Raw genomic sequence first — 27973 nt, 5'->3', positions numbered from 1 at the left:
GGTGTTTATAATACAAAGTTGTAGTGCATTCCTGTTTGACATTCTTATTTTTTTAGAAATCGGAAAAGTTACACGTAATTAGAGATATTTGTCATTGAATTTCAATTGTAAAATATAAAATGATTACACAAGACGCTCATGAACCACAATCGTTCCCCTATGTCAGACCAGAACTACCCGTCACAAGGGAGTGACGAAATTCGAATGAAGGCGTGCCGCGGATGTATGTTCTCATGAAATGCTGCAAGTCATCCCACTTCTGTCTGCGCATAACCTTTTTCGAACATTATTTGGTGCTTGTTTGTTTCTTTTAAAGTGAGCAGAAGAAAACTGTAATACCAATCTTTTTTTAGGGGCAAAGCTCCTAAAGGCATCAGTCTGTCCATCCATTTCTTGTATGTATGTACGTGACTACCTATAGTTCCACTTTACCAACTGCCCACTACTTCGTCCTTGCAAACGTCTCACAATGCCCCATCAATGATCCACCACTTAACCGACTATAAAGCAAATACTGTTTGAAGTAGCCAATATGAATTGCAAGATGGTCGTGTACTTGTATCTAGATGCGCGTTTTTTTAAAGAACCATAGATTGTCCCACTGTGTCCATCCCTTGTTTGTACGTGACCGCCTATAGTGCCACCTTTGTAAACTGCCCACTGTTTCGTCGATCCACCACTTCACCAACCATAAGCCCTTATAATGAAGGGGGAAGGGAAGGGATGTATAGCTACCACTTACGAATGATAAAAGTTCTTGTATAAATATATAGTATTTGTCACGTCTTTGATGATGTAGTGGGCGATATTCGTGGATCGTTCACGGTTTGGTGATGAAAGCCTCTAGCACTTCGTTCTACTCATCATTATTCACTCCGTGGATATGCTGTAATTTTATTTGTATGGGCAGCATAAAACCCCGGAGAAACCATCATGGCGATTCTTCTTGCATATGGGTGAACAGTTTGTCGCATATTTTGATAGTTTAAGAAAGAGATGAGCACCACCCATTGCATGCTAACGTTAAGCTGTCAACTTGTGTGTTTCAGAATGCTCACCGATATTGAATTTCTTGTACGGGAAGCATTTTTTTGCATACTACAGGCACTTTTAATGTGTCTATGTAACTATTTATCTATCCGTCTGCCTACGTCTGGGTGCTCTCATGATCACCCCTTTAACTTGGTGTAAACCAAAATTAGTATGGGAGGACAAGATGGTTTGACGAATATGACTCGCTGGTCCTGACATGAATAAAGTGACAATTTCATTACATACATTGTCATACCCTTACTGCCAAACACGTGTGACACATACCCATATACCTAGGGCAGGTATGTGCCACATGTATGCGGGTATGTGCCACAGGTGATTGACAGTTTATATCTACACAAGAATGGCAAGAACCAATATTGGTAATTTTAATGTGAGAGGGTTAAGAACAAGGTGACATCATCATTGACGAATCCAAATAATAATTATCAGAGTTCCTGCAGGAATCCAATCCCAGCATTCTGCATGGTAATTATGTATTCTGGCACAGAGCCACACCAGGTCTTAGTACTTTCCAAATACACCCTAATGTTCATGAAATGTCAATTTCTGTAGTAGGGCTGCTGATTCAATTTTATAATTTTATAAACATTACATGTGCACTTCGATGAGACAGTCATAACGTCGGGTTAACATGAATTGTCGTTAAGCACTATCCAGTATCCAGTGAGGTTGATTTATGTAGGAGTGTTCAAGGCTACCATCCTCCTGAGCACAAGCGCTACATATGAGCTTACCACTTTTGGTGTTGCGAAAAATTAAGGGGACCCTTAAGATTCGTCTTTAAAAGTTGAATGCGATAGAGATATCCTGTTCCTAGTACACTCTTCAACCACTTATTGCATAGTTTTTAGGGGTGAAGTTCCCAAAGGTGTGGGTCTGTCCATTCGTTCTATCTATGTACGTGACCACCTATAGTTCCACTTTTGCCAAACTGCCCACTACTTCGTCCTTGCAAACATCCCACTACGCCCCATCACTGATCCACCACTTAATTGACCATAAATCAAATACTGTTTGAAGTAGTCAATATGAAATGCAAGATGGTCTTGTACTTGTATTTAGGTGCACGTTAAAGAACCATAGATTGTCCCACTGTGTCCATCCCTTGTCTGTACGTGACTGCCTATAGCTCCACCTTTGCAAACTGCTCACTGTTTCGTCGATCCACCACTTCACCGACCATAATCTGTTATAATGAAGGGGGAATGGAAGCGACATATAGCTACCACTTACCAATAATAAAATTTCTTGTATGAATATGAACAGTGTTTGTCACGTCTTTGATGATGTAGTGGGCGATATTCGTGGATGGTTCACAGTTTGGGGATGAGACCCTCCAGCACTTCGTCCCACTCATCATCATTCACTCTGTGGATATGCTGTAATTCTTTATTTTATGATCTTACTCCAGAAGTCTAAACTGTAGATTACTATAATGTAATCAACAAAGTAAAAAGTGGCTTGTGTCAATGAAGCTTTTGGTTATGATTGCATTCTATTTAATGGGTAGCATGCTTCTAATCGTGAGAAGTTATGTGCGGGAAATATTTTCGATCTTGCCACACACGCACTACGTGGTCTTAAGGGAATATGTGCAGTAACATGTGCGCCTTTTGTAATGGGGGGCTGTGTTTAAACCACGAAGTCGTTATGATAACCGTACGTATTGATACCCAATGACAATGTATGCTTGTGCCACGCAGTACTACTACGATATTACATATTGTTATGGTTAAAGTCAAAGGGTGTTTATTAGCAGGGCTAAGTTGATGGTTCGGTAGTAATGGCATCAGTCTCTGCACCAGTTCACGTCTTCCTCCTCCTTTCCTCTCTCGGCTCATACCCGTTGCATTTCCCGGCTCCCAGACGAAGCCCGCTGGGCGAGTATAAATCATTCTGAATGTTGAGGGTAAAACCGTTTAAGGCGGGCGACATGTACCAGCTGGGTCCGGTTTGACCGACTGCCAGCCGATGTCAGCCGTGCTACCACGTATGTCAAATCGTTCAAGCGATCAACAATGACGAATTGGCCACTGTACTGAGGTAAAAACTTTTCACATAGGCCCCGTTTACGTTGTGGCGTGCACAACCACACAAAATCTCCTTTGCACAGACTCATGGTGGCTGTCATGGCTTTCCTTTGATCGGTGTTGCGAAGCCACAGTACGAAGACGAGCAATACTCCGGGCTTCTTCGGCTAGGCAGAGTGTCTAGGAGACAGAGTAGTCGCTATGGAAGTTAAATGGTAGAATAGTATCGATGCAGCTTAACCGTGAACGTGCGTAAATGAGGTAAAAAGGACTGTAATTGGTTGTCTCATGTTTGGCCGTGTTAAACGCATAAGTAATGAAGGGGAAAACGTCGTCCCAGTCCTTGTGGTCAGACAATACGTACATGGCTAACATGTTAGTCAGAGTTCTGTTCGCAGGTTCTACCAGCCCATTCGTCTGAGGGTGATACGGGGATGAATGGCGGAACTGTGAATTGCACAAACGAACCAGTTCTTCAACGGCATCCACAACGAACTGACGATCACGATCACTAATAATCACTCTGGGAGGGCCATGCCGAGGAATGATGAATCTAAGCAAAAACATGGCCACGCACGCCTCTGTCGAGGATGGTATCGCTGCAGTTTCTGCGTAACGAGTCAGATGGTCGACGCACACTATCACTCATCGATTGTTGTTAGCCGAGCATAGAAATGGGCCCAAAAGGTGGATACCAACTTGATCAAATGGTAGATGAGGAGGTGGCAGCGGATGGAGAAGACCTGGCGGAGGAGTCGTAGGCCGCTTGTAGCTTTGTTCGCAACTTGCGACATAGTGTTGACTGTGTCCTGCATTCTGAGCCAGCAAAAGCGCTCTTGTGTCCTATTCAAAGTTCTGATGAACTTCAAGTGACCAGCTGTCGCATCGTCGTGCATGGCCTTCAGTATGTCAAATTGGAGGCTTTGTGGTACGACTAGACAGAAGCGTGCGCCTTTAGCCGAATAATTTGTCTTGTATAGAAGGCTGTCACGGACACAAAAAGCGGCCGTTGGCTTGAGGACGCGATGCCGCGGCAAGTAATGGCTCCAAGCTAATATCAGCCTCTTGCTCGTTCTTGAAAGTACTTAAGTCTGGGAATGTGGAAGAAATGGAGGCAAAACAGTCATCAAAACTGTCTTCTTGACACTCAGTCCTCTTTAGGAGAAGGCGGGAGAGACAGTCGGCATCTGCGTGGCGGCGTCCAGACTTGAACGAGATGACGAAGTCGTACTCCTGAAGTCGAAGAACCCAACAAGCCAGTCTACGCAAAAGCGCCATGATCCATCCTTCTTTCTTACTAAGATCACAGGCGCTGCCCACGAACTAGATGACTCTTGGACAACATCTTTCGGTAACATATCAGTGACCTTTTCAGCTATCACTGCCCTTTCTGTTGACGACACGCGGTAAGGTTTTTGACGAACGGGGTGTGCAGATTCGGTGTCAATTCTGTGATGAGCACGAGGTAGTGAAGTCTCCGTGTCACTTTGTGTGAAATCGAACACCGAAAGATGTGTCATAAGGACACGTGCAAGAGCGTGACGTTCATGCGAGGGTAGCGACTTGCTGATCATTCTTCAGATCTCTTCTTCAGAACTGCTTCTCTGGGGTTCGCTTGTTTCAGACTGCTGGGGTTCGCTTGTTTCATACTGCTGCTCTTCGCTTAAAATGGTGATAGTGCCGTACATGATTCTGTCGAACTCAGCAAGCTTCATATCACGTGGAAGAACAGCAGGCACCGAAGGACAATTGAAAGCCCACAAGCTTGAGGCACCGTTCACACCTGTCACGAGAGAATGAGGCACAAGTACATTTTTCATCACGCAACCCGTCGCAAGTGGTTGAATTTGCACGTCAAACGATGAAAGGTTGGCAACAGCAAGATTAACAGGAACACATGATAAAGACCACGGCGCTAAAAGAGAATCATTTAACATGATGAAACAGTTTTTTCTCTGGTAAAGATGTCTCAGCAAGCGTAGACAAAAGCATGTTATTCACCGTAATTTCGCCTGTGCCACAATTAACGGAAGCACCACAATAATGAAGAAAGTCGATCCCAAGAATCGCATCATGAATGCACCGCGGTAATACCGAAAATTCCGTGACAAGATATTCAGCACCAAACGAAACACTTGCAACATAAATACCTAGAGGAACGAGGCACTCTCCGCTGACACTACGAAGCGTCACACCACCATTCCACAGGAACATAACTTTCCGACAAAGTCTTTCCTTGAATGTGGCACTCATGACTGAAATCGTAGCACCAGTATCCATTAACGCAGTTGCAGGCACACTATCAATTAACACATACACTTTGCTTTGGGACATCATAATATGAAGAGGAGCAGTTTACAGAGACTGAGACCGGCTGGCGACCTTGCCTCCATCAGCCGTGCCGGCTAGGTTCCTGATGGAGGCGGTGGTGTAGAACGACGCCGTGGGGGTGGTAAACGGTATGAGCAACTGGTTGGTGCCGTCAGGCTGCGGTCTGATGCTGGCGAGTCACTCCTCCTGTTAAAATGGCGGAAGGAATTCTTGGGTGGTGAGCCTGTAGCGTTTGTTGCGCGATGTTCTGCCGGCCAATGATCATCGTTCATGCCTTCAAAGTTAGGCCAAGTCGGTGGTGGGCCATATCTCGTCTGGCAGCGATGGCGACAAAAACGAGAGATGTTTCCCGTCGCACTGCAGCTGTAGCAAACAGGTGAAGGGCAACCGACGTTGTAGGCTTCGGGATAAGCCGCCCTCGGACGCTGCGAGTAGTAGATACGATTTTTCAAGTGCCGATTCGTCGTCGTACCCCGATAAGCGCATTGGTCATGCGTCACGTCGTCAGGAAACGTATGGCGGTGCTGTTGTAGGGGATGGGTTCGACTGTCTGCAACGCCTGGTATGGCTGACAGCGAAGAAACCACAGGTGCAGCTTCGTGAGGTTGATTAAAAACGCAACCGAGCTGCTCGGCTTTCACGGCATTCATTGATTTGCTGTGTCGCTTGAGTTCCTCATGGACGATTTGCCTCACAGTGGTAGCAAGGTCCCAATGGATACTGCAGCTGTCCTCAATGCTTGCAACCGTCGCAACATTCGCCAACCTGCCGAACTTTGGCGTGATATAGTGTAGCTTCAAGGTCTCAAACGTGTGGCAATGATGAATCACATCAGCTACCGAATTGAGGCTCTCCTTGCCAATCAAGTAGGTATACACGTCTTCGGTAATGCCTTTCAGAAGATGCCCGACTTTGTCCTCTTTGGATATACGAGGATTCACTGTCTTACACAGCTTCAGGATTGTCTCAATGTACGTGGTACAAATCTCACCTGGCACTTGAGCACGCTGAAGTAATGTCTGCTCGGCTCGCTTTCTTTTCGCAGTGGAATCCCCCTAGCACTCTGTGAGTTGGATAGCGAAGTGATCCCAGGTTGTTAATGACTCTTCGTGGTTCTCGAACCACACAAGAGCAGTGTCTGTCAGGAAGAGAGCAACATACTCTAGCTGATCTGTAGCATCCCAGCCGTTGCACTTGCTCACGCGTTTGTAGTGTGTCAGTCAATCTTTCATGTCTTTGCCGGGTTTCCCTGAGAAAGGGCGTGGCTCCAACTGACGCATCCAGGCACTGGGTGTCCGCGTCAAAGGAGTTGAAAATGACTGTAGGTCACCGTTGTTTGACATCGCGAGTTCCGGTAGTGTTGGAGGCAGTCGCGCGAGGCGTCGGCTTCGGCGAGGACCTAGCGGCAGTGGCTCCGTCGTCTTGAGCGAGTGCCCAGCATCTCCACCACAAAACTGTTACGGTTAAAGTCGAAGGGTGTTTATTAGCAGGGCGAAGTTGATGGTTCGGTAGTAATGGCGTCAGTCTCTGCCCCAGTTCACGTCTTCCTCCTCTTCTCCTCTCTCGGCTCATACCCGTTGCAATATTTTATTGTGAAGTCGGTATACAGAATAGGTTTGTAAACATAGGCGTATCAGCTGGGGGGAAAGGGGGGTGCTAGCTTTCTCACTGAGCAAGGTTAAGGAGGCTGAGCACCCCCACTTTAGACAGTAGTCACTCTTGGCTGCACGCTGAGGAAACCAACAACTAAGGCGAAGTTTTCTTTCACCATAGCAATCACTCAAATATATTGTTATGAGGGAATGTTACGATATAATTTTTCGCCCCGCCACGGTGGTCTAGTGGCTAAGGTACCCGGCTGCTGACCCTCAGGTCCCAGGATCGAATCCTGGCTTCGGCGGCTACATTTCCGATGAAGGCAGAAATCTTGCAGGCCCGTGTTCTCAGATTTGGGTGCATGTTAAAGAACCCCAGGTGGTCAAAATTTCCTGCGCCTTCCACTACAGCGTATCTCATAATCATATGGTAGTTTTGGAACGTTAAACCCCACATATCAATCATCATCGATATAATTTTCCAACATTTCTACTATGCCAATTTACTTTGTAGGCTCTTTGCAGCGCAGGCTGCCTGTGCGAAGTTTTCATGCCTTGTGCTGTAGCATTGCAGAGCAGGCTAGCACTGAACAGAGGCCCTATAGCATTACATCACTTGTTCATGCTTTTATTTTGCTGTGACTGACCGATCAAGTTACTGATGGGAACTAGTAAACTTTCTATGGACCGGTCAAAGCATTTGCTGCTTCTTTCATTGAAGATGCTCTGTCGAATGCTGTGAGTAAATGAGTCTGACGAATCTTTTTTTAATGTTTTAGTGTTTTCTAGAAGCGCCAAAAAATGTTTCCGCTTTAGTCTCTGATAAACCTGATCAGCCTTGCTTATGGTAACTTGGTGTGATGACGGCAGCTTGCAAAGGGGGGATGAATGTAGCAGTGAACTCGAGCACAGTGGCAAGCTCAGCTTTTAAGCTCGCCCCACAACTTGACCCACCAGACCAATGAGAAGGCGAGAGACTATGGTTGTTAGCACTATGAAGGTTTAATTAAAAGTCGGGTAAGTTAGTTTTCACTCCACTTGAATTATCCTTTACAGCTCAAGATACAACTTCGAGAGCAAAGAAGCACACAAGTGCAGCGCTGCTTAGTTCTCTCTCCTCCTGTCGCTCTCAGAAAAGATGAGCTCACAGAGGTTATACACACGCAAACTGCTAAACGCCCTTATGCTGCAATCCATCTCGCCAGCTGCTATAAGTATAGCCGCTGCTCATTTGACTGGTAGCTGGCCTACTTGAATTTCATATAGAAGGAGATGCCCTTCATCTATTCTAAAAAGTGTTAGGTATAGTTCAGCACATGAACTTACTGTTTATTCTGCATGGACTGTAATTAACACCATGACATTACACTAATTCGTGACTTCATGTAACAAGCAAGCGATTTTATGGCACATAGAAAATTGTGGATGCCGAAGAAGCAATGGCAAACAATATGTCGTATTGAAAATAGTTCATTCCCTTATTTTTATGTGGTCGTGCATAAGTTGTCACTGCATGATGGATCATTTTCGCTTCATTTGTTGCCTCGCATAATAAGCTGGTGCTGTGTGCATGACCTGGAACGTTTTGACCAATCATATACAGCTAAGGAACATTTCACAAGGAAGCAAGGAGGCATAGTTTAACGTTATAATCTCCCACAATTTTTTTCTTTCAAAAGAAAACTTTGCTTACACTGTTTCTATTGGTGTATTTATGCAGGTGCCTGGGGGTCCTTTAAGAAATGTTGATACAAATGCAATGAGTGTAAACAATGTGCTTTGCCCCTTAAGGCAGGTGCGTGTCACAGGGCTACTTTTGGTTTCGATGGACACTATAGGCGAGACTGACCAATGGACTAAGACTGCCACCTCGCGGTACGTTAATTCATTGACAAAATCGTATTTGTATTGAAAACGTGCTGAACGAGAAAGGCGTGACAGTACTTGTTGCAGGGGCTAATCGCTGAGGCCAAAGTAATGATGAACTACTTTACTGCTATAAGAAAACGACACTACCCCGCTGTCGCCCTCTTGTGTATGAGATATATAAGGCGCGTTTGTGCAGCAGTTAGAATCTATGGCTGTTGCGCCGTGGATAGCATGCTCAGCACTTGTGGTGGTGGATTGAGAGATCATTAATTCGATGCCTGTTGATGGAACTTTTTTCTTTGACATGTGATTATGCACATTTTTTAGACATCGTTTCCAAGACGGAAATGCATCACTGAAGTCTTATTGAATCCCGACACATATAACTGTTTGGCGTTAAAATTTCATGAACTGTAGGAATCGATTTCATGCGAAGCTGTCTGCGAGTACTCGTTTATGCCACATTTTTTATTTCCTTTTGCACAGGCTTTATGGGGCACATCGTGTTCTTGTCAATGGAGCTGTAGTGGTCGACTACACTGGCGTTCAAAGGGAAATTTATTACCTGATGCAACCTCTTAACTCACGTCAGGGCACGGACGTAAAAAAATATTGAAATGAAGTGCACGCTATAGTGTGATGATGTGAATATCATTCGTCGACGCATTCCACTATTATCCAACAATGCTTTTATATAGCTTGCAGAGTCATATGAGTGCGTATATAAGGTTTATGAGACTGTTATTAGAGTGAAGCCAACTGAACCCACAATTGATGTTACCTCGACATGCCGTGCGCCTGTATAGTAGGAGTGTGCATGCAATGTTTCTCTCCATGTTATAAATTTAGATAGCTTGCACTATAACCATAATCACTTTGCAATCGAAGACCTGGTGGGGGTCGAATACATGACTGCTACACGAAATTCTCGAGTTCGATTCCTGCTGGGATTTTGATCTTTATTTTTGCAGTCGTCGGGTCAAGGCTGCCGATGCAGGATTTTTCAAAGGTTCTCGCGTTTAAATTATGAACGTCTGTTGCCGCTGCTTTTATGTAGATAAAAGCTTTGAGGCGCATACCCACATATCGCAGCGTGTGGTGTACGAGTATGCAACACACATGACTGAAAGAGAGAGTTTCATGACGTACAGGACATGATTTTCATGTTGTTTTGTTGTTTATGTTGAAACCAGACACATCTTTTCATGCCCTTGTACCCCCTTATGCCGATTTTGGTATGTAATAAAGTGATGTGGCAATACAAGAGCACTTGGACATAGTATACCAGATAGGTAGATCAGTATACAGAAACGCTCAAACTACCTTTGGGTCTCTAAGGATTGCTTCGCATTTAAATACTCAATTCTTTGTGAACTGCTTTTAGTCACTAAACATTTCATTGCATGATACAAATATACACTGTTGGGGAGGCTGCCATCAACATAATTTTCTTCATGCCGAAATTCGTGAGTTGCGAGCGGGTCGATCAAGCTCTTGGTCTTCATATATATGTATCATCATCATCATCATCAGCTTGAGTACGTCCACTACAGGACAAAGGCCTCTCCCATGTTCCGCCAGTTAACCCGGTCCTGTGCGTGCTGCTGCCAATTTATAACCGCAAACTTCTTAATCTCATCTGCCCACCTAACCTTCTGTCTCCTCCTAACCCGCTTGCCTTCTCTGGGAATCCAGTTAGTTACTCTTAATGACCAGCGATTATCCTGTCTACGTGCTACATGCCTGGCCCATGTCCATTTCTTCTTCTTGATTTCAACTATGATATCCTTAACCCCCGTTTGTTCCCTAATCCACTCTGCTCTCTTCTTGTCTCTTAAGGTTAGACCTATTTTTCTTTTCGTTGCTTGCTGCGTCGTCCCCATTGCTCGCTGCGTCGTCCTCAACTTAAGCTGAACCCTCTTTGAAAGTCTCCAGGTTTCTGCTCCATAGCTAAGTACCGGCAAGATACAGCTGTTATATACCTTCCTCTTGAGGGATAGTGGCAATCTACCTGTCATAATTTGAGAGTGCTTGCCGAATGTGCTCCACCCCATTCTTATTCTTCAAGTTACTTCATTCTCGTGGTTAGGCTCTGCGGTCATTACCTGCCCTAAGTAGACATAGTCTTTTACAACTTCAAGGGCACTATTACCTATCTCGAAGCGCTGCTCCTTTCCGAGGTTGTTGTACATTACTTTCGTTTTCTGCAGATTAATTTTAAGACCCACCTTTCTGCTCTCCTTGTCTAACTCCGTAATCATGAGTTGCAATTCGTCCCCTGAGTTACTCAGCAATGCAATGTCATATATATATATATATATATATATATATATATATATATATATATATATATATATATATATATATACAAGCTGATGATTGAGTCGCAAAAGAGTTGGTACACCACTGTTTGTAAAGAAAAAGTTATTTTCACTTTATTATCAAGCAAAGACGTGGCTGAGTGGTAGAACACCTGCTTACCATGCAGACGGGCTCAGTTTAATCTTTGCTTGAACCAGAAATTTTTATTACTTATTTTATTTGCAACTTTCTGTATTTTTCTGTCACGCACAACGGAGGAAGTTTCTTTTCACTTCATTTTCAAAGTGGTAGAACGCCTGAGTGGTAGAACGCCTGATTGCCATGCAATTGGCATAGTTCAATGCCTCACTAGAACCCAGAAGTTTTTTATTATTTATTTTCTTTGCATTTTTCTTGATTTTTCGCTCACAACCAATGACGCCGACACTGATATTCGTGTGACACAAGCTTTTCAATGCTATAGCATTTTTACTAGACTTGTGCAAATATTTTAATGCTTTGAATATTTGAATTAATAGTATTGTATTTGAATTTGCTTCTATTTGATTTAAATTGCCAAAAATTTCGAAATATTCGAAATGAATGAATAAATGTATGTTAATCCGCATGTAATTCTTCTAAAGGAGGTTTTGCTGCATATGAGGAGTGCTATGCTGTGAAAACACCTGTTCTTATGTATATTATATAGTTTGCATAGTGGGATAATCAGGGTGAAAGTGGAAGTGCCTCAGATAGGCTGGCCAGTGTTTCGATGGAAGGACCTATTATTGTCAAAGGTGCCTTGTCATCATTGGCTACTTTTTTTTCTTTTTGCTTCCCTCTTCCCCTACTTTTGAGAAGACAATCATAGTAACTTAACTTGAAATGAAGTGAGGGCTGCACTCTTTCTGCTTTATAGATTTTTCCTTTTCAGATGGCAATTACCAACAGGAACACGTGCCACCATAAGATGATGAAATCACTATTAACCCCCTTAAACCTAACACACCAAGGATGACAAGGCACCCTTGACAAAGATAGGTCCTCTTATCAAAATGTCAGCTAGCTTGTCTGAGGCACTTCCACTGTTAACCCTAATTATTCAACTATGTGTTTTCATCAGTCGGCTCACATCTTGATTTATCAGTTCATATGTAACTTATTGTAAAAGTGGTTTCACAGCAGTAAAGGGGAGCTAAACTATGAAAACATTTGTTCGAGGAAAATCTACACAATTACAAAGTTCTATTTTAAGGTTAAAGGAATATATTGCCCTCACATCGATTCATCAGTTTTTAAATTTAAAAGCTTGATGTGATGACTTGTGTGCTCTAGTTATTGTAAATTTTATAACAGTTCATATTTTTAGGTTGTCACTTGCATTTTACCAAAAATCAAATCCTGCTGTTTTTCAAGGTTGTTTCCGCTCCTTTTTAATGAAAAAAGATGGCATTTGCATATGCCTTGTTTCAATTAAAAAAATATTGTGCTGGTTAGTTGGGTTGTAAAAATATGCCCGGTTTTTGTTATAATATGTGCTATGTACACTAGTCAAACTTGATTTGAAATTATTTGACCAAAGTCACTTTTTGCTTCAATATTAAAATTCAGTATTTGCACAAGCCTAGTTAATACCCATGTTTCTGTTGACATCATTACGCACGATAAACAACTGTTTAAATAAAATCTATGTGACTGTTTAATATGCATCTGTGCGTACTACATTTGTACACATCTTAACCCTGTAATGCCCAGGAGAAGTTATGTCTTCAGAAAAATTGCAACAAAATGCTTACTGTTTTTACTCTTCTTGTACAGATAATTTTATGTAAAGTAATAATGACGATTTGTTTGAGGTATAACCTAATTAGTACTAATAGGAAATAATTATTTAGTATCATATAATATGTAAGTCGCTGTACCTTCTTCATAACATGCCAAATCTCCTATAGCTGCTTATCGTGACACCTATAGTAGTAGCTTTTAGTGGCCTTATTGAGATATAATTTTCAATGTATGAAATATGATACAGTGGGAATGGCAGGGGTAACATTTTGCTCAATAAAAAAATTACAGCACGGTCATCATCCCTCTGCATGTTTTGCATGACATCAATTCTCAAGGTACGTGGAATAAATCAAATTTTTTCTGACAAGATTCTGCTTTGGTGCGTCCTGATTAAAATTTTGTCACTTCCCTGTAATGTGCTGTTCTATTTTTTCTGCGCACTTTGTGCGCACCTGGTGCAATCACCTTGGATTTTGCCCTTGGAAATCAATGACTAATATCGCAAACTGGGTACTAGATTCATGATTTCCAATAAAGGGTGTGTCATAAACAATTATGCACAACAATATTCTAATATAAACTGCCCTTATGCTAATAATTAAAAAGTTCACAAGTTTCTGTTAATGAGTCTCGTCAACATCATTTTAGCTGCAGGAAACTATTTTCACCTTGACAGAGTTTATGTGCAAAAACGACAGTAGCCTGACTGTCATAGAATTTTCATAAAGAATCTGTATTATCTAAAAAAACACCCTCTATTAGTATTAAGTGCTACATATGAATGTACTAAGCCAGTGGTTCTCAAATAAGGTTCCGCAGAGCCAGTCGTAAAAGTCGTTAATTTTCCTTCTCTTCTTTTCAGACTCTCTTGAACGGTCTATACCTGGTATTCAGGCAAAGATGTTCACCTTCCCGCATCAATACAGTGTGGCCAAGTATCCTTTTGTAAGTGCACTGTTGTCATGCTACGCTTGCATGCAAGAAAGTCTTGCAGAGTCATCTGCATGCTGTTGCGTACTGACTTGGTATGTGATCAAGTTCTTGTGTTTGGTTGAAAGGCAAAATTTTACAGTTATTTGCTTTTTCATAATGCATGCCCATCCATGTTTCTTATGAAATGCTTCATTCATCAAACATTTCATAAACAACATTAGATGCACACACAAGCGATACTCATATTAAAAAAAAAAAAAGGGTAGCCACAGGGGAGGTGGTGGAGGGATAAGCGCTTGCTCGATCATTGGCGTTTATTTTGGATCTCCCCCTTCCCCCCCAAAAAAGGAAGGGGGGTGCTTGCTCGGGTCGGGACGCTCACTTGGTATTTTACAGTAAGCTACAGTTAACTGTATATTTTGTGACTAACATGTTGTGGACTAAAACATTAAGACATTAATACACCAGCAATGAATTTACAGTGGTAAAGGAGTCAAAAAAAGGAGCTTTTACAAGGCTTCATTATTTTAAATGTACAGCCATGCAGTGCACAGGGGACATATTATAGGTATTTTTTTTGGCTGTGTATTACAGTGTGTCCATAAGTTTATATGAAAGACTCAGCAACTGTTTTGACCTCAGTGGCATACAAGAGGTGTGTCTCTATATTTGAAACATGCTTCATTCACTGCTAGAAGCTTTTTTGTAGACAGCTCTGTTTTGCTCATAGTTTTAAAGAGAGATTCTACTCGAAATATGCTAGTATTTTCCAAAATTACATATTTCTTGTTTTTACTTGCTTTCACAAGTTCATTTTTTCTCTACTCTTATGGCTAAAAAATTAAGGTTGTAATTAAGCATCGTCAAATAGGTTAAAATCACTTTTAAAAAGCACAGGGTGGCTATTAAAAACTATAAAAAGCTGATTGTCCAGAGTTCTCTGCAAATTTTCCTCTGGCTGCTTGTCATTGCATTTTCTATGAGTTCACTAAAACCACATGCTCAAAACTACCATCATGATTCCAGAGCTTTCAGGATGGAAGAAGTCATTTTGAAAAGCATATCTTTTCCACATACTAAATAAGCTGTCATTTTTACGTTTAAAATGCATTTTTCTCAAGATGCAATTGTGGGCAACTTCTTGAGATTGGACATAAAATCTTTGGCACTTGTGATGGCCAGATCATGATGAAATTTTCCCCACATATTCCGTACAATGTGAAGAGTGCAGTTATTTCCTTTCAAACCTGATGTAACTTGTATAAATATCTTGAACCTAAAGTAAGGAATTAGTATCAATAAAATTCATGTTCTTTTCAAAGTTACTAAACTAACTCTCTCCACTCGGTGCCCAAAACGCACCACATGAAGTGGTATAGCAAAGTGGGAAAAGAAAAGTACAGTGGCTATGCAATTAACGGCGATTGACTTGCTGGTCGCTTGAAGATGTAGCAGACACGCTGGAGAAGTTCTAGTAGGCTGAGAAAAACTCATATTTACAGACTGTTCAGAATTTACATAAGTATGGACATCAAACTTACAAAAAAAAAAGAAGAAAACACTTTAGAAATCAACTGTTTTCAGTAGGGCGACCCTACAAGATTTGGCAGAGCCGGCGGTGCCTAACACCTCAAGCTCGGTTCAAAACGCTTGGCGGAACTTTGTGGGCTCTTTTTATTCTCTCAGTGTTCCGCCCTGACACAACTCTCGGCGAATCGTCGCCTGTGTGTCCTCTGATAGGACAGTACACTTGGTTAATCAAAAAACCCGCCAGAAGGACGCCCCCTTCATGCATGTGAAGGCTCATGCCCTCTCCTCAAACAACACAACCACAAAAATGTAAATAAAAGAAAACTAGAAAAAGTCATAGAGGCATGGGCAAGCTTCGTGGCGCACAATTATCTAGACTGAGCTACACGTATGGGGGTTTGTGGCCACAGGAATGGCTTCCTTGTAACAAGTCAACTTCTTGATGACGGGGCAATAATCTGCCTGTCTCCTGTGCGCTGTGAGAGGAACCGCTCGCTGACCACCTGTGGTTCTACTTAACGACCTAATTTGCAAGGAATAACAGGGAAGCAGTCGAAGACATGCCAATGCGACAATACGCACCAAGGTGCCGCTTGCACGTGTCGCAAGCCCGCCTGCTTCTGAGAGCCACCTCAACGGACCGGGACGAAAGGTTCACCGTGATCTCCACGTTTTTGCAATGCGTGCCGCAGAGGTTTCAAGCGTGCGAACATACATGGCTGGGCTGTCAGCTAGACCGATAGGAAGAGACCCTGCCGCGCTGGGTCTCAGAAGAGGCCAATTGATGTGCAAGCTGAAAGGGCGGAGAAGCAATTAGGGGGTTGTCACAATGACGTTTCTAATCCTACTTCTTTTGTCACTCACATGTAGCCTGGTTTCTTCCTTCTTAGTTAACAAGAAGCTGTGAGTGCTCAGTACTTTCGTGTGGGCACTCGGCCGTGTCTATGCGGCCAGGGCAGATCCGGCTGCACACTTTGACTGCGCGACATCAAAGCAATGCTGCATGCCAGAGCGAATGCAGCGCAACGGCTGGCATGCCTTCCCAAGCTTACCACACAAAAGAAATAAAAGTAAACAAAAAACTGCCGTGCAACCGCATCTTACCGTGGTCCTTCAGTATGGGCTGATTATTATAAGATTTCTCACATTACTTTCTTTTGTTCATTAAAATGACTTGTACACACTTTCTTGTTAGTGGTTTTCATTCTATAGTTAATGTGATGAAATATGAGTGATTAATGGTTTATAATGATAAAGCTTTAGTGGCCGTAAAAGTTTCTCGAAAAAAGATATATTTCCTGCATTGTCATGATAGAAAAAGAAAAGTATGCAACTTACTATGAAACTATTTACATATTTGAAATAAGCATAAAAGCATGACAACCTATGTGAAACAGTGAAAATCCAGGTGCCCTTGTATATTGACTAGAAAAACTTTTTTTTTTTAGAAGCACCTCCCCTTAAAAATGCATCAGCTTGCAGAAAAGAAAGAAAAAAATGGATTGTTTTAATTTACAGATTTTCATGCTCACATGTGAACTGTGTAGCAGTAAACAGTGGACAACATTTATTGCTTTGAAGACTTGCTAGAGGTGAGCCGTTGCACAGCCTCTATTCGGTGGCTCAGCTGTATGGCCATAATATTTATTGTAGGTGGCCCTAAATTAGCACACGTTATATGTTGATACTAACTGTTTAAGAACCAAAACGATAAAAATGTGATTTTCTTTATGACTGTTACAATATGCTCAAGGTGGTGTGGTGTGTTAGTTGGATCCAGATTATATGTTAATATCTAGTTGAATCTATGGCTTAGTTCCTGCGATGCCTCATGTTATAAGGATCTTTTATCAGTGCCTATTTGAATGTATTTCTTCGATTTTCAAATTCTAGAGTTTTAGATTTGGTCATTTCTTTTTGTATAGCCACAGCATGTGCAGTGCTCATAGTTAAAGGCAGAATTGCATGTTTTGTTTGCATAATACAATAATAACGGCTGTGTTACTGCATTTGTTGATGTAATGTTTTCAGGATACTTCCCTCCCCTTTGCTAATTGATGTTGGCTGCAGTGGTGTATGAAATAACTCCTAACTGCAAGGTAATTATTAGATCTCTGCATTTCCTGTGCTTCTCTGAATATTTTGGGGGATGTATATCTGCATGGCTTCAAATAAAAAAAGGGCTCATATATAATGAAACTTGATCAACATTGATTAAGTGATCTTTCAAATACTATGATAGCTAGTTCTCATAAAAATAAAATAAACTGGAATGTGTTCAGATTTATTTGCATCTTTGAACGTATACTTAAATTTACCAATTGAGCTGCACTGGCTGCACCAATAAATAGTGCCAAATGAAGTTGAATGTCGGATTTTTTTATTTCTTCAGCATGCCATAAATTCAAGCATTACTGGTGGAAGCATTTTTAGAATGGGGACTCGAATTATATGAAGTTTGACTGGTATTAGAATTTCTGTGAATATTTAATTATGTGGACCTAAATTATGAGTTAATTGGCATCTATAAAAAACTGTAAAGTGCATAATTTCAATTCTGCCTCAGTAGCTGTATGCATTTATGCAAAATACTAGGAAAAATATTCAGTTGGTTATCTTGGAATGCATAGGAAATAATGGTACCTGCCTAAGTAACAAAGAACATGGTTTTGAGATAATCGAGTTTAAATTTAAGAAATGGCTGAAAAGCAAGCACACTACATCACAAACACTGTTTTAACTACTTTAATTTGTAGCTAGAAGCTTGGTAATCATTTCCAAAGTCAATTTTTCACTTTGAGCCTCTCGTAATGCTCACCTTGCTTCTTTTGTGAGCTGTCATGCAGCTCTAGCTGCTATGTATCATCGAGTGTGGTCAACGTTTTTCCAGAAAACTGACTGCTGTTTGGCCAGGCCTCAACTGTAACCATTTCAGAGTTTTGGCTCGTGTGATATTGCCATCATTAAATGCAAAAACAGTATCCAATGTTGCGATTCTTTAGACTTTAAACCTAAACAAGGACAACCTAGACTCTTCGACACAATTTACAATAACTCAACACTTGCACCAAGCAGTTCGCAGATGTTATTCTGTCTGATTGCATCACAAGTAAGAGTCATGTTCATTAGAGCATATTTGTTGTCACCCTGCACGTGGTTCACCTCGAAAAACTCTGAAAAGGCTGAGAGGTTCACTGATGAAGAGCTTGCCTCAGTACATCACCGTCATTTATTCACATTTACAAAAGAACTGTATGAATTGCAGCAAAATTCACACTTGCTGAAGACCTTCTTTGCTCTTGGCATCTAAGCTTATTGACAAGCACGACAAACACAATGTGTAATGAAGCTAGGAGCTGAAAGAGTTCAAAGCGATGCACTTTTGAAGACAAAGTGAGAATGTAAAGACGCCAGTGTTTTTGGACTTCCTTATAGAAGTTACCTGACAATTTTCTATACACAGATGACTCTAAACAAGCATTCTGTCTTTCGTACATGTTTTTTTAAAAGAATATACAGAAAGCACCTAGTGCATATGAGGGTGTTGCCGTAGGGTGCATTTTCATTCACTATTTGCTTTCTGAAAAACTGGTTTTGAGCCACAAAAAATCCTCTTCAAGAAAAGCACGAATGTGGAAAGTATGTACAATGGGACACCCTTTCCAAATTAAAAAAAAAAGAAGTGATATTTTTTCGAATACTATTGCCCCTACCCTGTGTCCATAAAGGGGTTCTGACGTCAATTTTAAAAGCTGACGTTACTCCACCGTACAAATCTTGGTACAGAGACAGCTCTGAGCTGAGCAAGTGTGAAGCTCAGGAGATGGTGATAACATCTGACATTAAAGTCAATTTTCATGGTGTGCACCTACTTACATAGACACTAGCATGATGTCAGGCTGTAATGTCAATATTGGTCACTTTATGCACCACTATAGCTGATCGCGATGACTTGAGGCAGGGGTCGGCAACCTTTTGAGGGGTAGGGCCAAGTTGCATGACGCCGACACGGTGGAGGCTGCATGGAAGATAAGAGTGGAGGGCGGGGGGGGGGGGGGGGGGGCTTTGAGGTGAAGAGAAAATTCAGTGAAATGATAATATTGATGTGCAAAACTGGAATAGAAAAATTATTTTCAGCACACATGCCACAAGCTTGCAGTTCATCAACATGAGTTAGAAGCAAAATCTTTTAATGTGGCTTTTGGGTGGTGGGGTAGGTGTCCAAAATACCAATCAAGAAGGGTGTAAGGCAGGGGGCACAATCTCCCCAATGCTGTTTACTGCGTGCTTACAGGAGGTTTTCAGAAGCCTAGAATGGGAACAGTTAGGGATAAGAGTTAATGGAGAGTACCTTAGTAACCTGCGCTCCGCCGATGTCATTGCATTGCTGAGTAACTCAGGGGACGAATTGCAACTTATGATTACGGAGTTAGACAAGGAGAGCAGAAAGGTGGGTCTTAAAATTAATCTGCAGAAAACGAAAGTAATGTACAACAACTTCGGAAGAGAGCAGCGCTTTGAGATTGGTAATAGTGCACTTCAAGTTGTAAAAGACTATGTCTACTTAGGGCAGGTAATAACCGCGGAGCCGAACCACGAGATTGAAGTAACTAGAGGAATAAGAATGGGGTGGAGCACATTTGGTAAGCACTCTCAAATTATGACAGGTAGATTGCCACTATTCCTCAAGAGGAAGGTATATAACAGCTGTATCTTGCCGGTACTTAGCTACGGAGCAGAAACCTGGAGACTTACAAAGAGGGTTCAGCTTAAATTGAGGACGATGCAGTGAGCAATGGAAAGAAAAATGGTAGGTGTAACCTTAAGAGACAAGAAGAGAGCAGAGTGGAGTAGGGAACAAACGGGGGTTAAAGATATCATAGTTGAAATCAAGAAGAGAAAATGGACATGGGCCAGGCATGCAGCGCGTAGACAGGATAACTGCTGGTCTTTAAGGGTAACTAACTGGATTCCCAGAGAAGGCAAGTGAGTTAGGGGGAGACAGAAAGTTAGGTGGGCAGATGAGATGAAGAAGTTTGCGGGTATAAATTGGCAGCAGCAAGCACAGGACCGGGTTAACTGGCGGAACTTGGGAGAGGCCTTTGTCCTGCAGTGGACATAGTCAGGCCAATGATGATGATGATGATGGTGGTGGTGATGATGATGATGGTGTCCTGATGTCATGCCGGGGACTGCACAATACTGCCCTGTGGGTCGCATGCGGCCTGGGGGCCACTGGTTGCCGACCCCTGACTTAAGGTACCAGAGTGACCTTTTGCATGTTATCAATTGAGCTATAGAGCAGAGAGTTGCTCAGATCATTTCATGACATCAGGGTACAAGGAGCCAAAACTAGTTTTTAAAAACATGACATAGTAATTAATTTTTCAGGGTACACTCGCACTTACCAGCACATTTTATAGTCTCTTGGAAACATCTGAAACAACTGAAAACTTTTATGCCACTGCCCCTTTACAATATGATCATGTGTTAAAGTGAAATCAATGCCACCTCTTGAAAAAATGTTATTGTCTGCTGGACGATTGTAAGAAAATTAGTCCAATATTCAGCATGATTGGAGGTTATCACTGGCACTATTGCTGCATCAGAATTTCATTTTGGAATGATGTATTTGGCCATTTTGTTTAAAAAAAGATTTATGATTAGTTTTGACTAGTCGTGATAGTGTATATGCAACTGATGCATGAGTTAAATGTGGGAATTCAGCTAAGATACAGAAGACTGTAGTGTTTGCACAGAACAGCGAATCGGTTAAAAGAAGATATTATGATAGAGAACTCTTAATAGGTGAATGGCATGATAAACAAAGGCTACAATATCCAAATTTCATGCTATTTATGTGTGAACCATATATATAACTACTAAATAATGATGCATTTTTCTCCTTGACAGCCTGGCTCTGCGAAAGATGTTGAAGCCACCCACTTAACTTCAGCTCATCTTATCAGCTCCTGCAGCAGCAGGGAGCGTGGTGTGTGTGGTACTAGCAAGCTACACCAGTCCCACTCGACTTATGCAAAGGATGAGCCCAACTTATCAGATTATGACAACTGGCTAGATAGCAAGGATCCATGCAATGTGCACGTGAAGTCCTGGAAAAGCAGCAGCACCCACTCAGTGGTGAGCTGTCCACCTGTGCTACTCCCCAAAATGCTTGTAACACGTGAGCAGTCCTCAAGCTCAGACAGCGATGTGAATTTTGGGAGCCTGCGTTCTCTTATGTCCTGTTTTACTTTGGGCTCGCACCGTAAAAAGAAGCGCAGGAAGAAAAAGAAGAAAAGCCATCGTCTAGTGATTGTGACAGGCTCGGACAACAGCAACTACTGTTGTTCTAGTGGAAGTGCATCTGCTGCACAAGTACAACAACATGCATGTGAGGGTGACATTCGGCATTCTTCTAAGAAGTATGGCACAAAGGAGCTGCCTTGTGTATCTAGTGGTCCAAAGGCCATCTGGAGGTACTCTCTACAGGAAAAAGACCTGCAGAAAATTGATGCTTGTGAAGATCCTGTCACCATGGAAGTTACAGAGCAAAAGGCCCCACCAAAACTCCCTCCAAAAACCTGTACGAGAAAGAAACGCTTGGCTCCACAGCCTCCTGGTGATAGCATTACCCCAACAGGGACACTACAGAGAAAACAGCCTTTGCCACCAGTGGCTGTTTCTTGTAGCTCTTCTTCAATGAGCACTGAGAGCCTAAGCTTGACCCGACGACGACCTCGGAAAAAGCCTGCACCACAGCCACCTAGGCGTGATGTTTGGCATTCAATAGCCAAATCAGGAACTCTTCCAAGTGTAATAGAAAAAGGATTATATGCCAATGAACTCGCAATAGATACCAAACCAGTGAATAGTTTAAAAGTGCAGTCACTTCCAAAAACTGATGTCAATATATCTGGCACTTCTGCTGTTCATCATTATTTACTTGAAACACAGCATTGTGAACAAGCTGTAAAAAGACAAGAATATGGGAAAAATTTAGCTGACTTGGTTGTCAAACCTGACCTCCCTGTTAAAACAATTCTGAGCCCTGTTACCTATGTAGATGATGACAGTACTAAGACTACTGAATGTGTTATTTCCACTAAAAACAAAAGCATTAATGACAGTCAAGATGTTAAAATGTTTCATGAGAAAGGCAAACGAGCTTTCATCAGACCAGTAATCTCAGAGTGTGAAAGAAGCGTTATTCAACAACCTCAAGCCTCCAGTCGGGAAGTACGGTCATCTACCCTACCATCAACTAGGCAGTGCCCTCCTATTTTAGAAGAGGAGGAACCATATGCCAGCACTGCAGTAGGTGGAGAGTCCAACAACTTGGAATCTGTATTGAAACGTAATTCAAATGTGTTAGAGCTGTTAGATGCTTTTAGCAAGCTTGAATTGAATTCTGATGAGACTCAAAAGGACAGTGAGCCTGAGTCACCAAAGCACTCTCGAAAGCAAGGGAAATCTCTGAAGTCACTCTTTCAGAAACACCCAGCAGATGCCAGCAAAGTTGTCTCTACAAAATGGACATATACTCCAATGGAATCCAAGAAAGATAACTTTTTGACCGCTTTAAAGCCTGGATCTCATGTTACTGCGGTACTTGAAGATAAGGGAGCAGCAGATTCTAAGACTGAAAACATTGATACGAGTTTGTGGGAATATGAGGCAAAGTGGGTCAAGGACCTGCCATCTCAATCTTCTATGAATATGCAATTAGCATCTTGTAGAATGAACCTCAAGCCCATCAGCCATTCTCCTGACTTTGGCAATGTGTTTTGCAAAATTCGTCAGCAAGGAGGAAGCTCTTCTCCTGGAAATCCACCTTGGGTATGTATGTTTCGGCATTAAAGGTGCACTTTACATTATAACAAATGTGGTGAGATACCTGTACTCTAAATCAAATTTTGATGCTTACAGTGAGTGAGCAATATATATGTGGTAAAATATATTTGCTTCTGGTAAGAAAAATGCTTTCTAGTCACTTTTATCAAAATGTGCATAAGCATTACTGTAATGGTTGCTTGTTGTATCTATGTTTTATTTTTAAATTAATCATATTCAAAATTTTTATAGTGAACAAGGCTTTCACTCTGTGTAGGTTTATGTATTGATGTATGTATTGCCTGTCATTGTTCACTTCTGTGGTATCAGTTAGATTAAACTAAGAAGCAAGCATCTTTTGCACTAAAAAAATCACTGTTTAATTTGCTAAACAGTACTACTTTTCTTTTGTTTAATATTTTATTGAATTGCTTTAGGGCACTTTACAATTCAGAGTGCATCATTATTGAAATTCTCACTTTATCAGAAATTCTTAATGCTTATTCGAGCTGGTTGGCACAGAGTACTTATATGTGAAAAAAGTAGTGTGCTTGGCTTTATCTCATAACATTTGCTGTTTTGCAAAAATGCTGCATAGCGGAACTTCAATATAATTTGACCTATGATGTTTAAAGGCAGGTATCTCAAAACTAGCAACAGTCTCAGGTATTAAGCTATGTGCATATGTTTTTAAACATGTTTGAGTGCATGGGGTTAACTTTCATGGGATATGCTGTTTTCAAATGTCTGGTAGGATGTAATGGAGAGTTGTGTAAATAGTAAAATTTTGAATGCAAATCGAATTGAAATATTGAAGCATAGGGTGCAAATCAAATTGAATATTTCTAGAACTTTTTTTTTTAATAGTTAAAGCCAAATTGTTGGAAAAAAAAGTCGAAGAGAACTTTATTCTTCAGACTTCCTGCCCTAGTTTTAGGTCCAAAACAGCCTAAATTGAGCCTCCACCTTAGCCACACTTATCTCCAATTTAGAACAAACAGTTTCTAGAGTCAATATATTTGCGACTGTAGCAAAACCTGAAAGGTAGCTTTGTTGCAATACGGGAATGTTATGAGGTGAAGCATATTACAAGTTAGAAAGGTTTACTTTTAGTCTGGCATTGTCTGAATTTGTCTTAGGTAAGTTCAAATAGTAAAAATTCTAGTGTAAATCGAATCCAATGGCAAATACTATTAAAAAGGTATTCTAAATTTCAAATATTTGCACACCCCTAGTGTAATGTGAACAGAAATAAAAGGAAAAATTTCACTTTCTTAGCTTTCCCTGGGCTCACAATTTCTCCAAGCATGGACAGTGCTGGTAGCAATTTTTAGATATATCTTTTTATTTTTGTTTAACTGATTGCTTCACTCTTTAGCAGCTTTATTCTGTACTGGATGCTTTTTCAAAGGTGCACTTTTTGAGATGGCCTTTTAACAAAACTGCAAAGAAGTGACAAAAAAGTGCGGATGAGCGAAAAGTGCAAAAAAGAAAACAAATAGCAGTGCGTGTATACCACTTTCTTGGCATAAAAATAGATTGGTAGCATAGCTGGTAACACTAATATTATTATTGACATTCTCAAAAAAGTGAAGACTGCTTTGCCATTCTAACAGTGTGCATACATACTGCATTCTTGATGGAGTGATAAATAACTCGGGGGACACCGATTCATTGTGGAATTTCAAGAAATAAAGCTGTAGATACTCTATTGGTGGGCTCAAATTTGTGGGCCCTGAATCAATGTCCAAATTTTGAGAGCAACTTGATTTATTAATGAGGCTCACTGCTTGATAGTATTTAGGATATATTTGCTCATAAAATTTACTATACTGATTAAAGTCAATCCACTTCAGCACCATTAATACATAGTCTACGACTTGGTATGGTTTATACAAAGTGCTTTATATATATCATAAGAAAAGCAAATAGCTTAATTTGTTCTCGTGAAGCATCTGACAAAGATACTGAATGCCTTCTTCTACACTATAGCCAAGGCAAAATCTTAGAATGTACTTAAATTTAGGTGCTCATTAAATCATCACTATATCATGGTTATAGAGCTTAAAACCCCAACAATTGTTCCTATTACACTATAGCAAATATCAAGCCTGTCACCAAAAGCTCTCAAAAGTAAATTCTTGAAGGTTACTATTAGAGAAACTTGAGTGGAGGGTGACACAGGCAGAACATGTGTCAATAGCCTTTCTTGAAGAAACCAGGATTGTGGAAAATTATTGGAGATTTTGTACGAGGGGAATTTATAAGGTAATGAGACTTTTGAGATAAAGTACATCTATTTTATTGATAAAAAACTTAGTCATATGTTATTTTTCTACGTAACCACTCTGCACTTCAGCACACTTTTGCCAGGTTTTTTTTATTGAGTTGGGAAAAAAAGATTTTTGGTTGCACCTGTAACCACTTAGCACCGCATCATGGACTTATGCATCGATCACAAATCTTTTTCTCTGAGCACTTCTTTCAATTTTACAAGCATATGAAAATTGCTTGGAGCGAGGTGCTGACTGTATGCTGAGTGTTCTAGCAGTTCAGATCCCAACTCCTACGTTGTCTCAGTCGTCTGTTTGGTAGATTGTGACCAAGCATTATCTTTCTGCAGGATGACACCTTTTCACAGTTTTCCTTGTCATCTGTATTTGATCACAGGTTTCAGTTGGCAACACATCACAATAGTTCTCACTGTTCAGAGTTTTGCCTTTTGGGGTGAAATGAATGGCTACCACACCTTCCATGTCCCAGAATAGTGTTAGCATAATTTTAGCAACTGATGTTTGACATGAAAATTTTTCAATTTCTCATGATGATGAATGTTTCTAGATCAAGCTTGCAACCTTACATTCCGGTTTGTAATGATGTACCCAAGTTTCATCTACAGTAACAATTTGATGAAAAAAATGCATCTCCCTCAGTGTGATAATGGGTGAAATGTTCGCAAGAGATGCTTAATCTTTGTGCCCTATGCTACGCTGACAATTCTTTGGAGGCCCACTTTATACACTCTTTCAGAAAATTTATCCTTTCGTGTAAGATGAAATATACTGAACTGTGACTGCTATGTTAAGTATTTGTGATTTTGTATATTTTGATTAGTCTGATTTTCAGGAACTTACAAATGGCCCTTAGTCATTGACATCAATGGCCTGCCTTATCTGTCATTGCCATATGAAGTTCTTACCTGGTATTTAAAACTCTGTCCATTTACAGACCTTGCTTCCCAATAAACAACTGTTGCTATGGTGCACTTGCATTTGATGAATAATTTCTGCAGGTTTAATACCTTTTACAGACAAAAAGCAAATCACTGTCCTGATTTTCTCCTTGATGTAGGTCAACAATGGAGCTTCCATGTTTAACATTTTGCTACACTCTTAACGTCTAACGTTAGAATAAGTGCAGCTCATTCTATGGAAGTGTTGCTCATGGCACTAAGAAGTGTTACAGACAGCATAAGTTTAGCACTGAATATTACCAGTGTTGCCGAATCATAGTATGAGAAATTTCAAAAATTTCTTTACTTGTTTTAGTTATCATATTATCTTGTAAGATAATACAGTAGACCCTCAGCAAATAGAACCTTAAGGGACCGGGAAAATATGTTCCATTTAAGAGGAGTTTCGTTTAGTGAGAGGTGAACATGGGTGAAAAATGCTAGCCCGAAACCAAGCATTTCAGAGCCAATAGTTCCGTTTAAGCAGTAGTTCTATTTAACAGATTTTCATTTACTGAGAGTCTACTGTATATGCTTGTGGGTTTGATTTACACCCATACAGGTGTGTAAGCATCAACAACATATAGGCTACCACTTTTGCGAATATGTGATAACAACTTGCTACCACAGCATTCAGGTTAAATGGAGGCTGAGGTTCCTTGAAAAGCTGTGGGACTGTACGGCTTTACTTTGAATGTTTATAATCCTACAGCCTAATACTGTGTAAAACTAAAAACACCACTGTATGGTCCTCAGTATGGTTGTTAGCATGTACTGTATGTATTAGATTATGTATTTGTTTTATAAATCATAACATTTATGATGTTGTTTAGTAATAGATGCTTGAAATAGATGCATGCATGAGCTTACTTAACATCAGAGCAGCTTCAAGTTACCTTACATGATAAAGTATTTTTTATGTAATGATTGACAATGTTCAACAAATTTTGGTTGTGGCTAAACACTGCTTGCTGAGCATGTCTCATTCTTTCCATTTAAGGCTTGCTGTGGATGCCTAGACACAGAAAAGGCTATATTTGGCGTTCCTATATGTAACATGTTTTTTTTTATGCAGAAACACCAACAGCAAACTGCGAGAATGCTGCCAGACGAACTAAGACCAAGATTCTCAGAGCTGCCAGCTGTGGAGGCTAAAAATAAAACTTCCAGAGGGAAGAAGGAAGGTGGAGGGGGCTTGGTTGCCGAAACTGTCTCGTGTGCAAACGCGGCTTCCACTGCTGCATGCTCACTTGAAGTGATGGCAGGCAAGGCCTCGCCTGTGTCTTTACCCCAGATCTCAACACATGCCAATGCTCATACAAGTTCAGGTGAGTTTCTCCATTCAACTTTCACTCTCGTTTTTTGTCTACATCTTTGTGCTGGGTATCTTGTGGGTCTCCTTCTCTGAAACTGAGATGGTATTTTGTGTGGGTGCCTTCCTCTGCTAAGAGAGTACGCCTGGTATGATTTATTGA

General features: G+C 41.1%; 2 protein-coding genes across 18 annotated transcripts in view; one reads left to right on the top strand and one right to left on the bottom strand.

The window, feature by feature from the left end:
• The window catches only part of LOC119176363 (ranBP-type and C3HC4-type zinc finger-containing protein 1), a 105512-nt gene that overhangs the window by 36554 nt on the left and 40985 nt on the right, over nucleotides 1–27973 (top strand). For 9 of the 13 annotated variants that reach the window (XR_012886943.1, XR_012886944.1, XM_075877482.1 and 6 more), the window contains 3 exons: nucleotides 13833–13915; nucleotides 21347–23272; nucleotides 27574–27826. Coding sequence is in view for 11 of the 13 variants with exons in the window: in XM_075877482.1 (XP_075733597.1) it covers nucleotides 13833–13915; nucleotides 21347–23272; nucleotides 27574–27826 (2262 nt within the window). In the remaining 2 variants the exon portion in view is untranslated. Of the gene's footprint in view, nucleotides 1–13258; nucleotides 13306–13832; nucleotides 13916–16951; nucleotides 17026–17464; nucleotides 17533–21346; nucleotides 23273–27573; nucleotides 27827–27973 lie in introns of those variants that run through there. The other 4 variants (XM_075877490.1, XM_075877488.1, XM_075877489.1 and 1 more) reach the window with 4 other exon arrangements.
• The window catches only part of LOC119176365 (uncharacterized), a 218696-nt gene continuing 209371 nt past the window's right edge, over nucleotides 18649–27973 (bottom strand). For 4 of the 5 annotated variants that reach the window (XM_075877508.1, XM_037427613.2, XM_075877512.1 and 1 more), the window contains one exon: nucleotides 19336–19451. In XM_075877508.1, coding sequence (XP_075733623.1) covers nucleotides 19366–19451 — 86 coding nt within the window. In that variant the 3' untranslated portion in view covers nucleotides 19336–19365. Of the gene's footprint in view, nucleotides 19452–27973 lie in introns of all 5 variants that reach the window. The other variant, XM_075877507.1, reaches the window with a different exon arrangement.

Source organism: Rhipicephalus microplus, chromosome X (assembly GCF_043290135.1).
Source record: "Rhipicephalus microplus isolate Deutch F79 chromosome X, USDA_Rmic, whole genome shotgun sequence".
NCBI lineage: Eukaryota > Metazoa > Arthropoda > Arachnida > Ixodida > Ixodidae > Rhipicephalus > Rhipicephalus microplus.
This window is presented reverse-complemented; position numbering and strand designations above follow the sequence as displayed.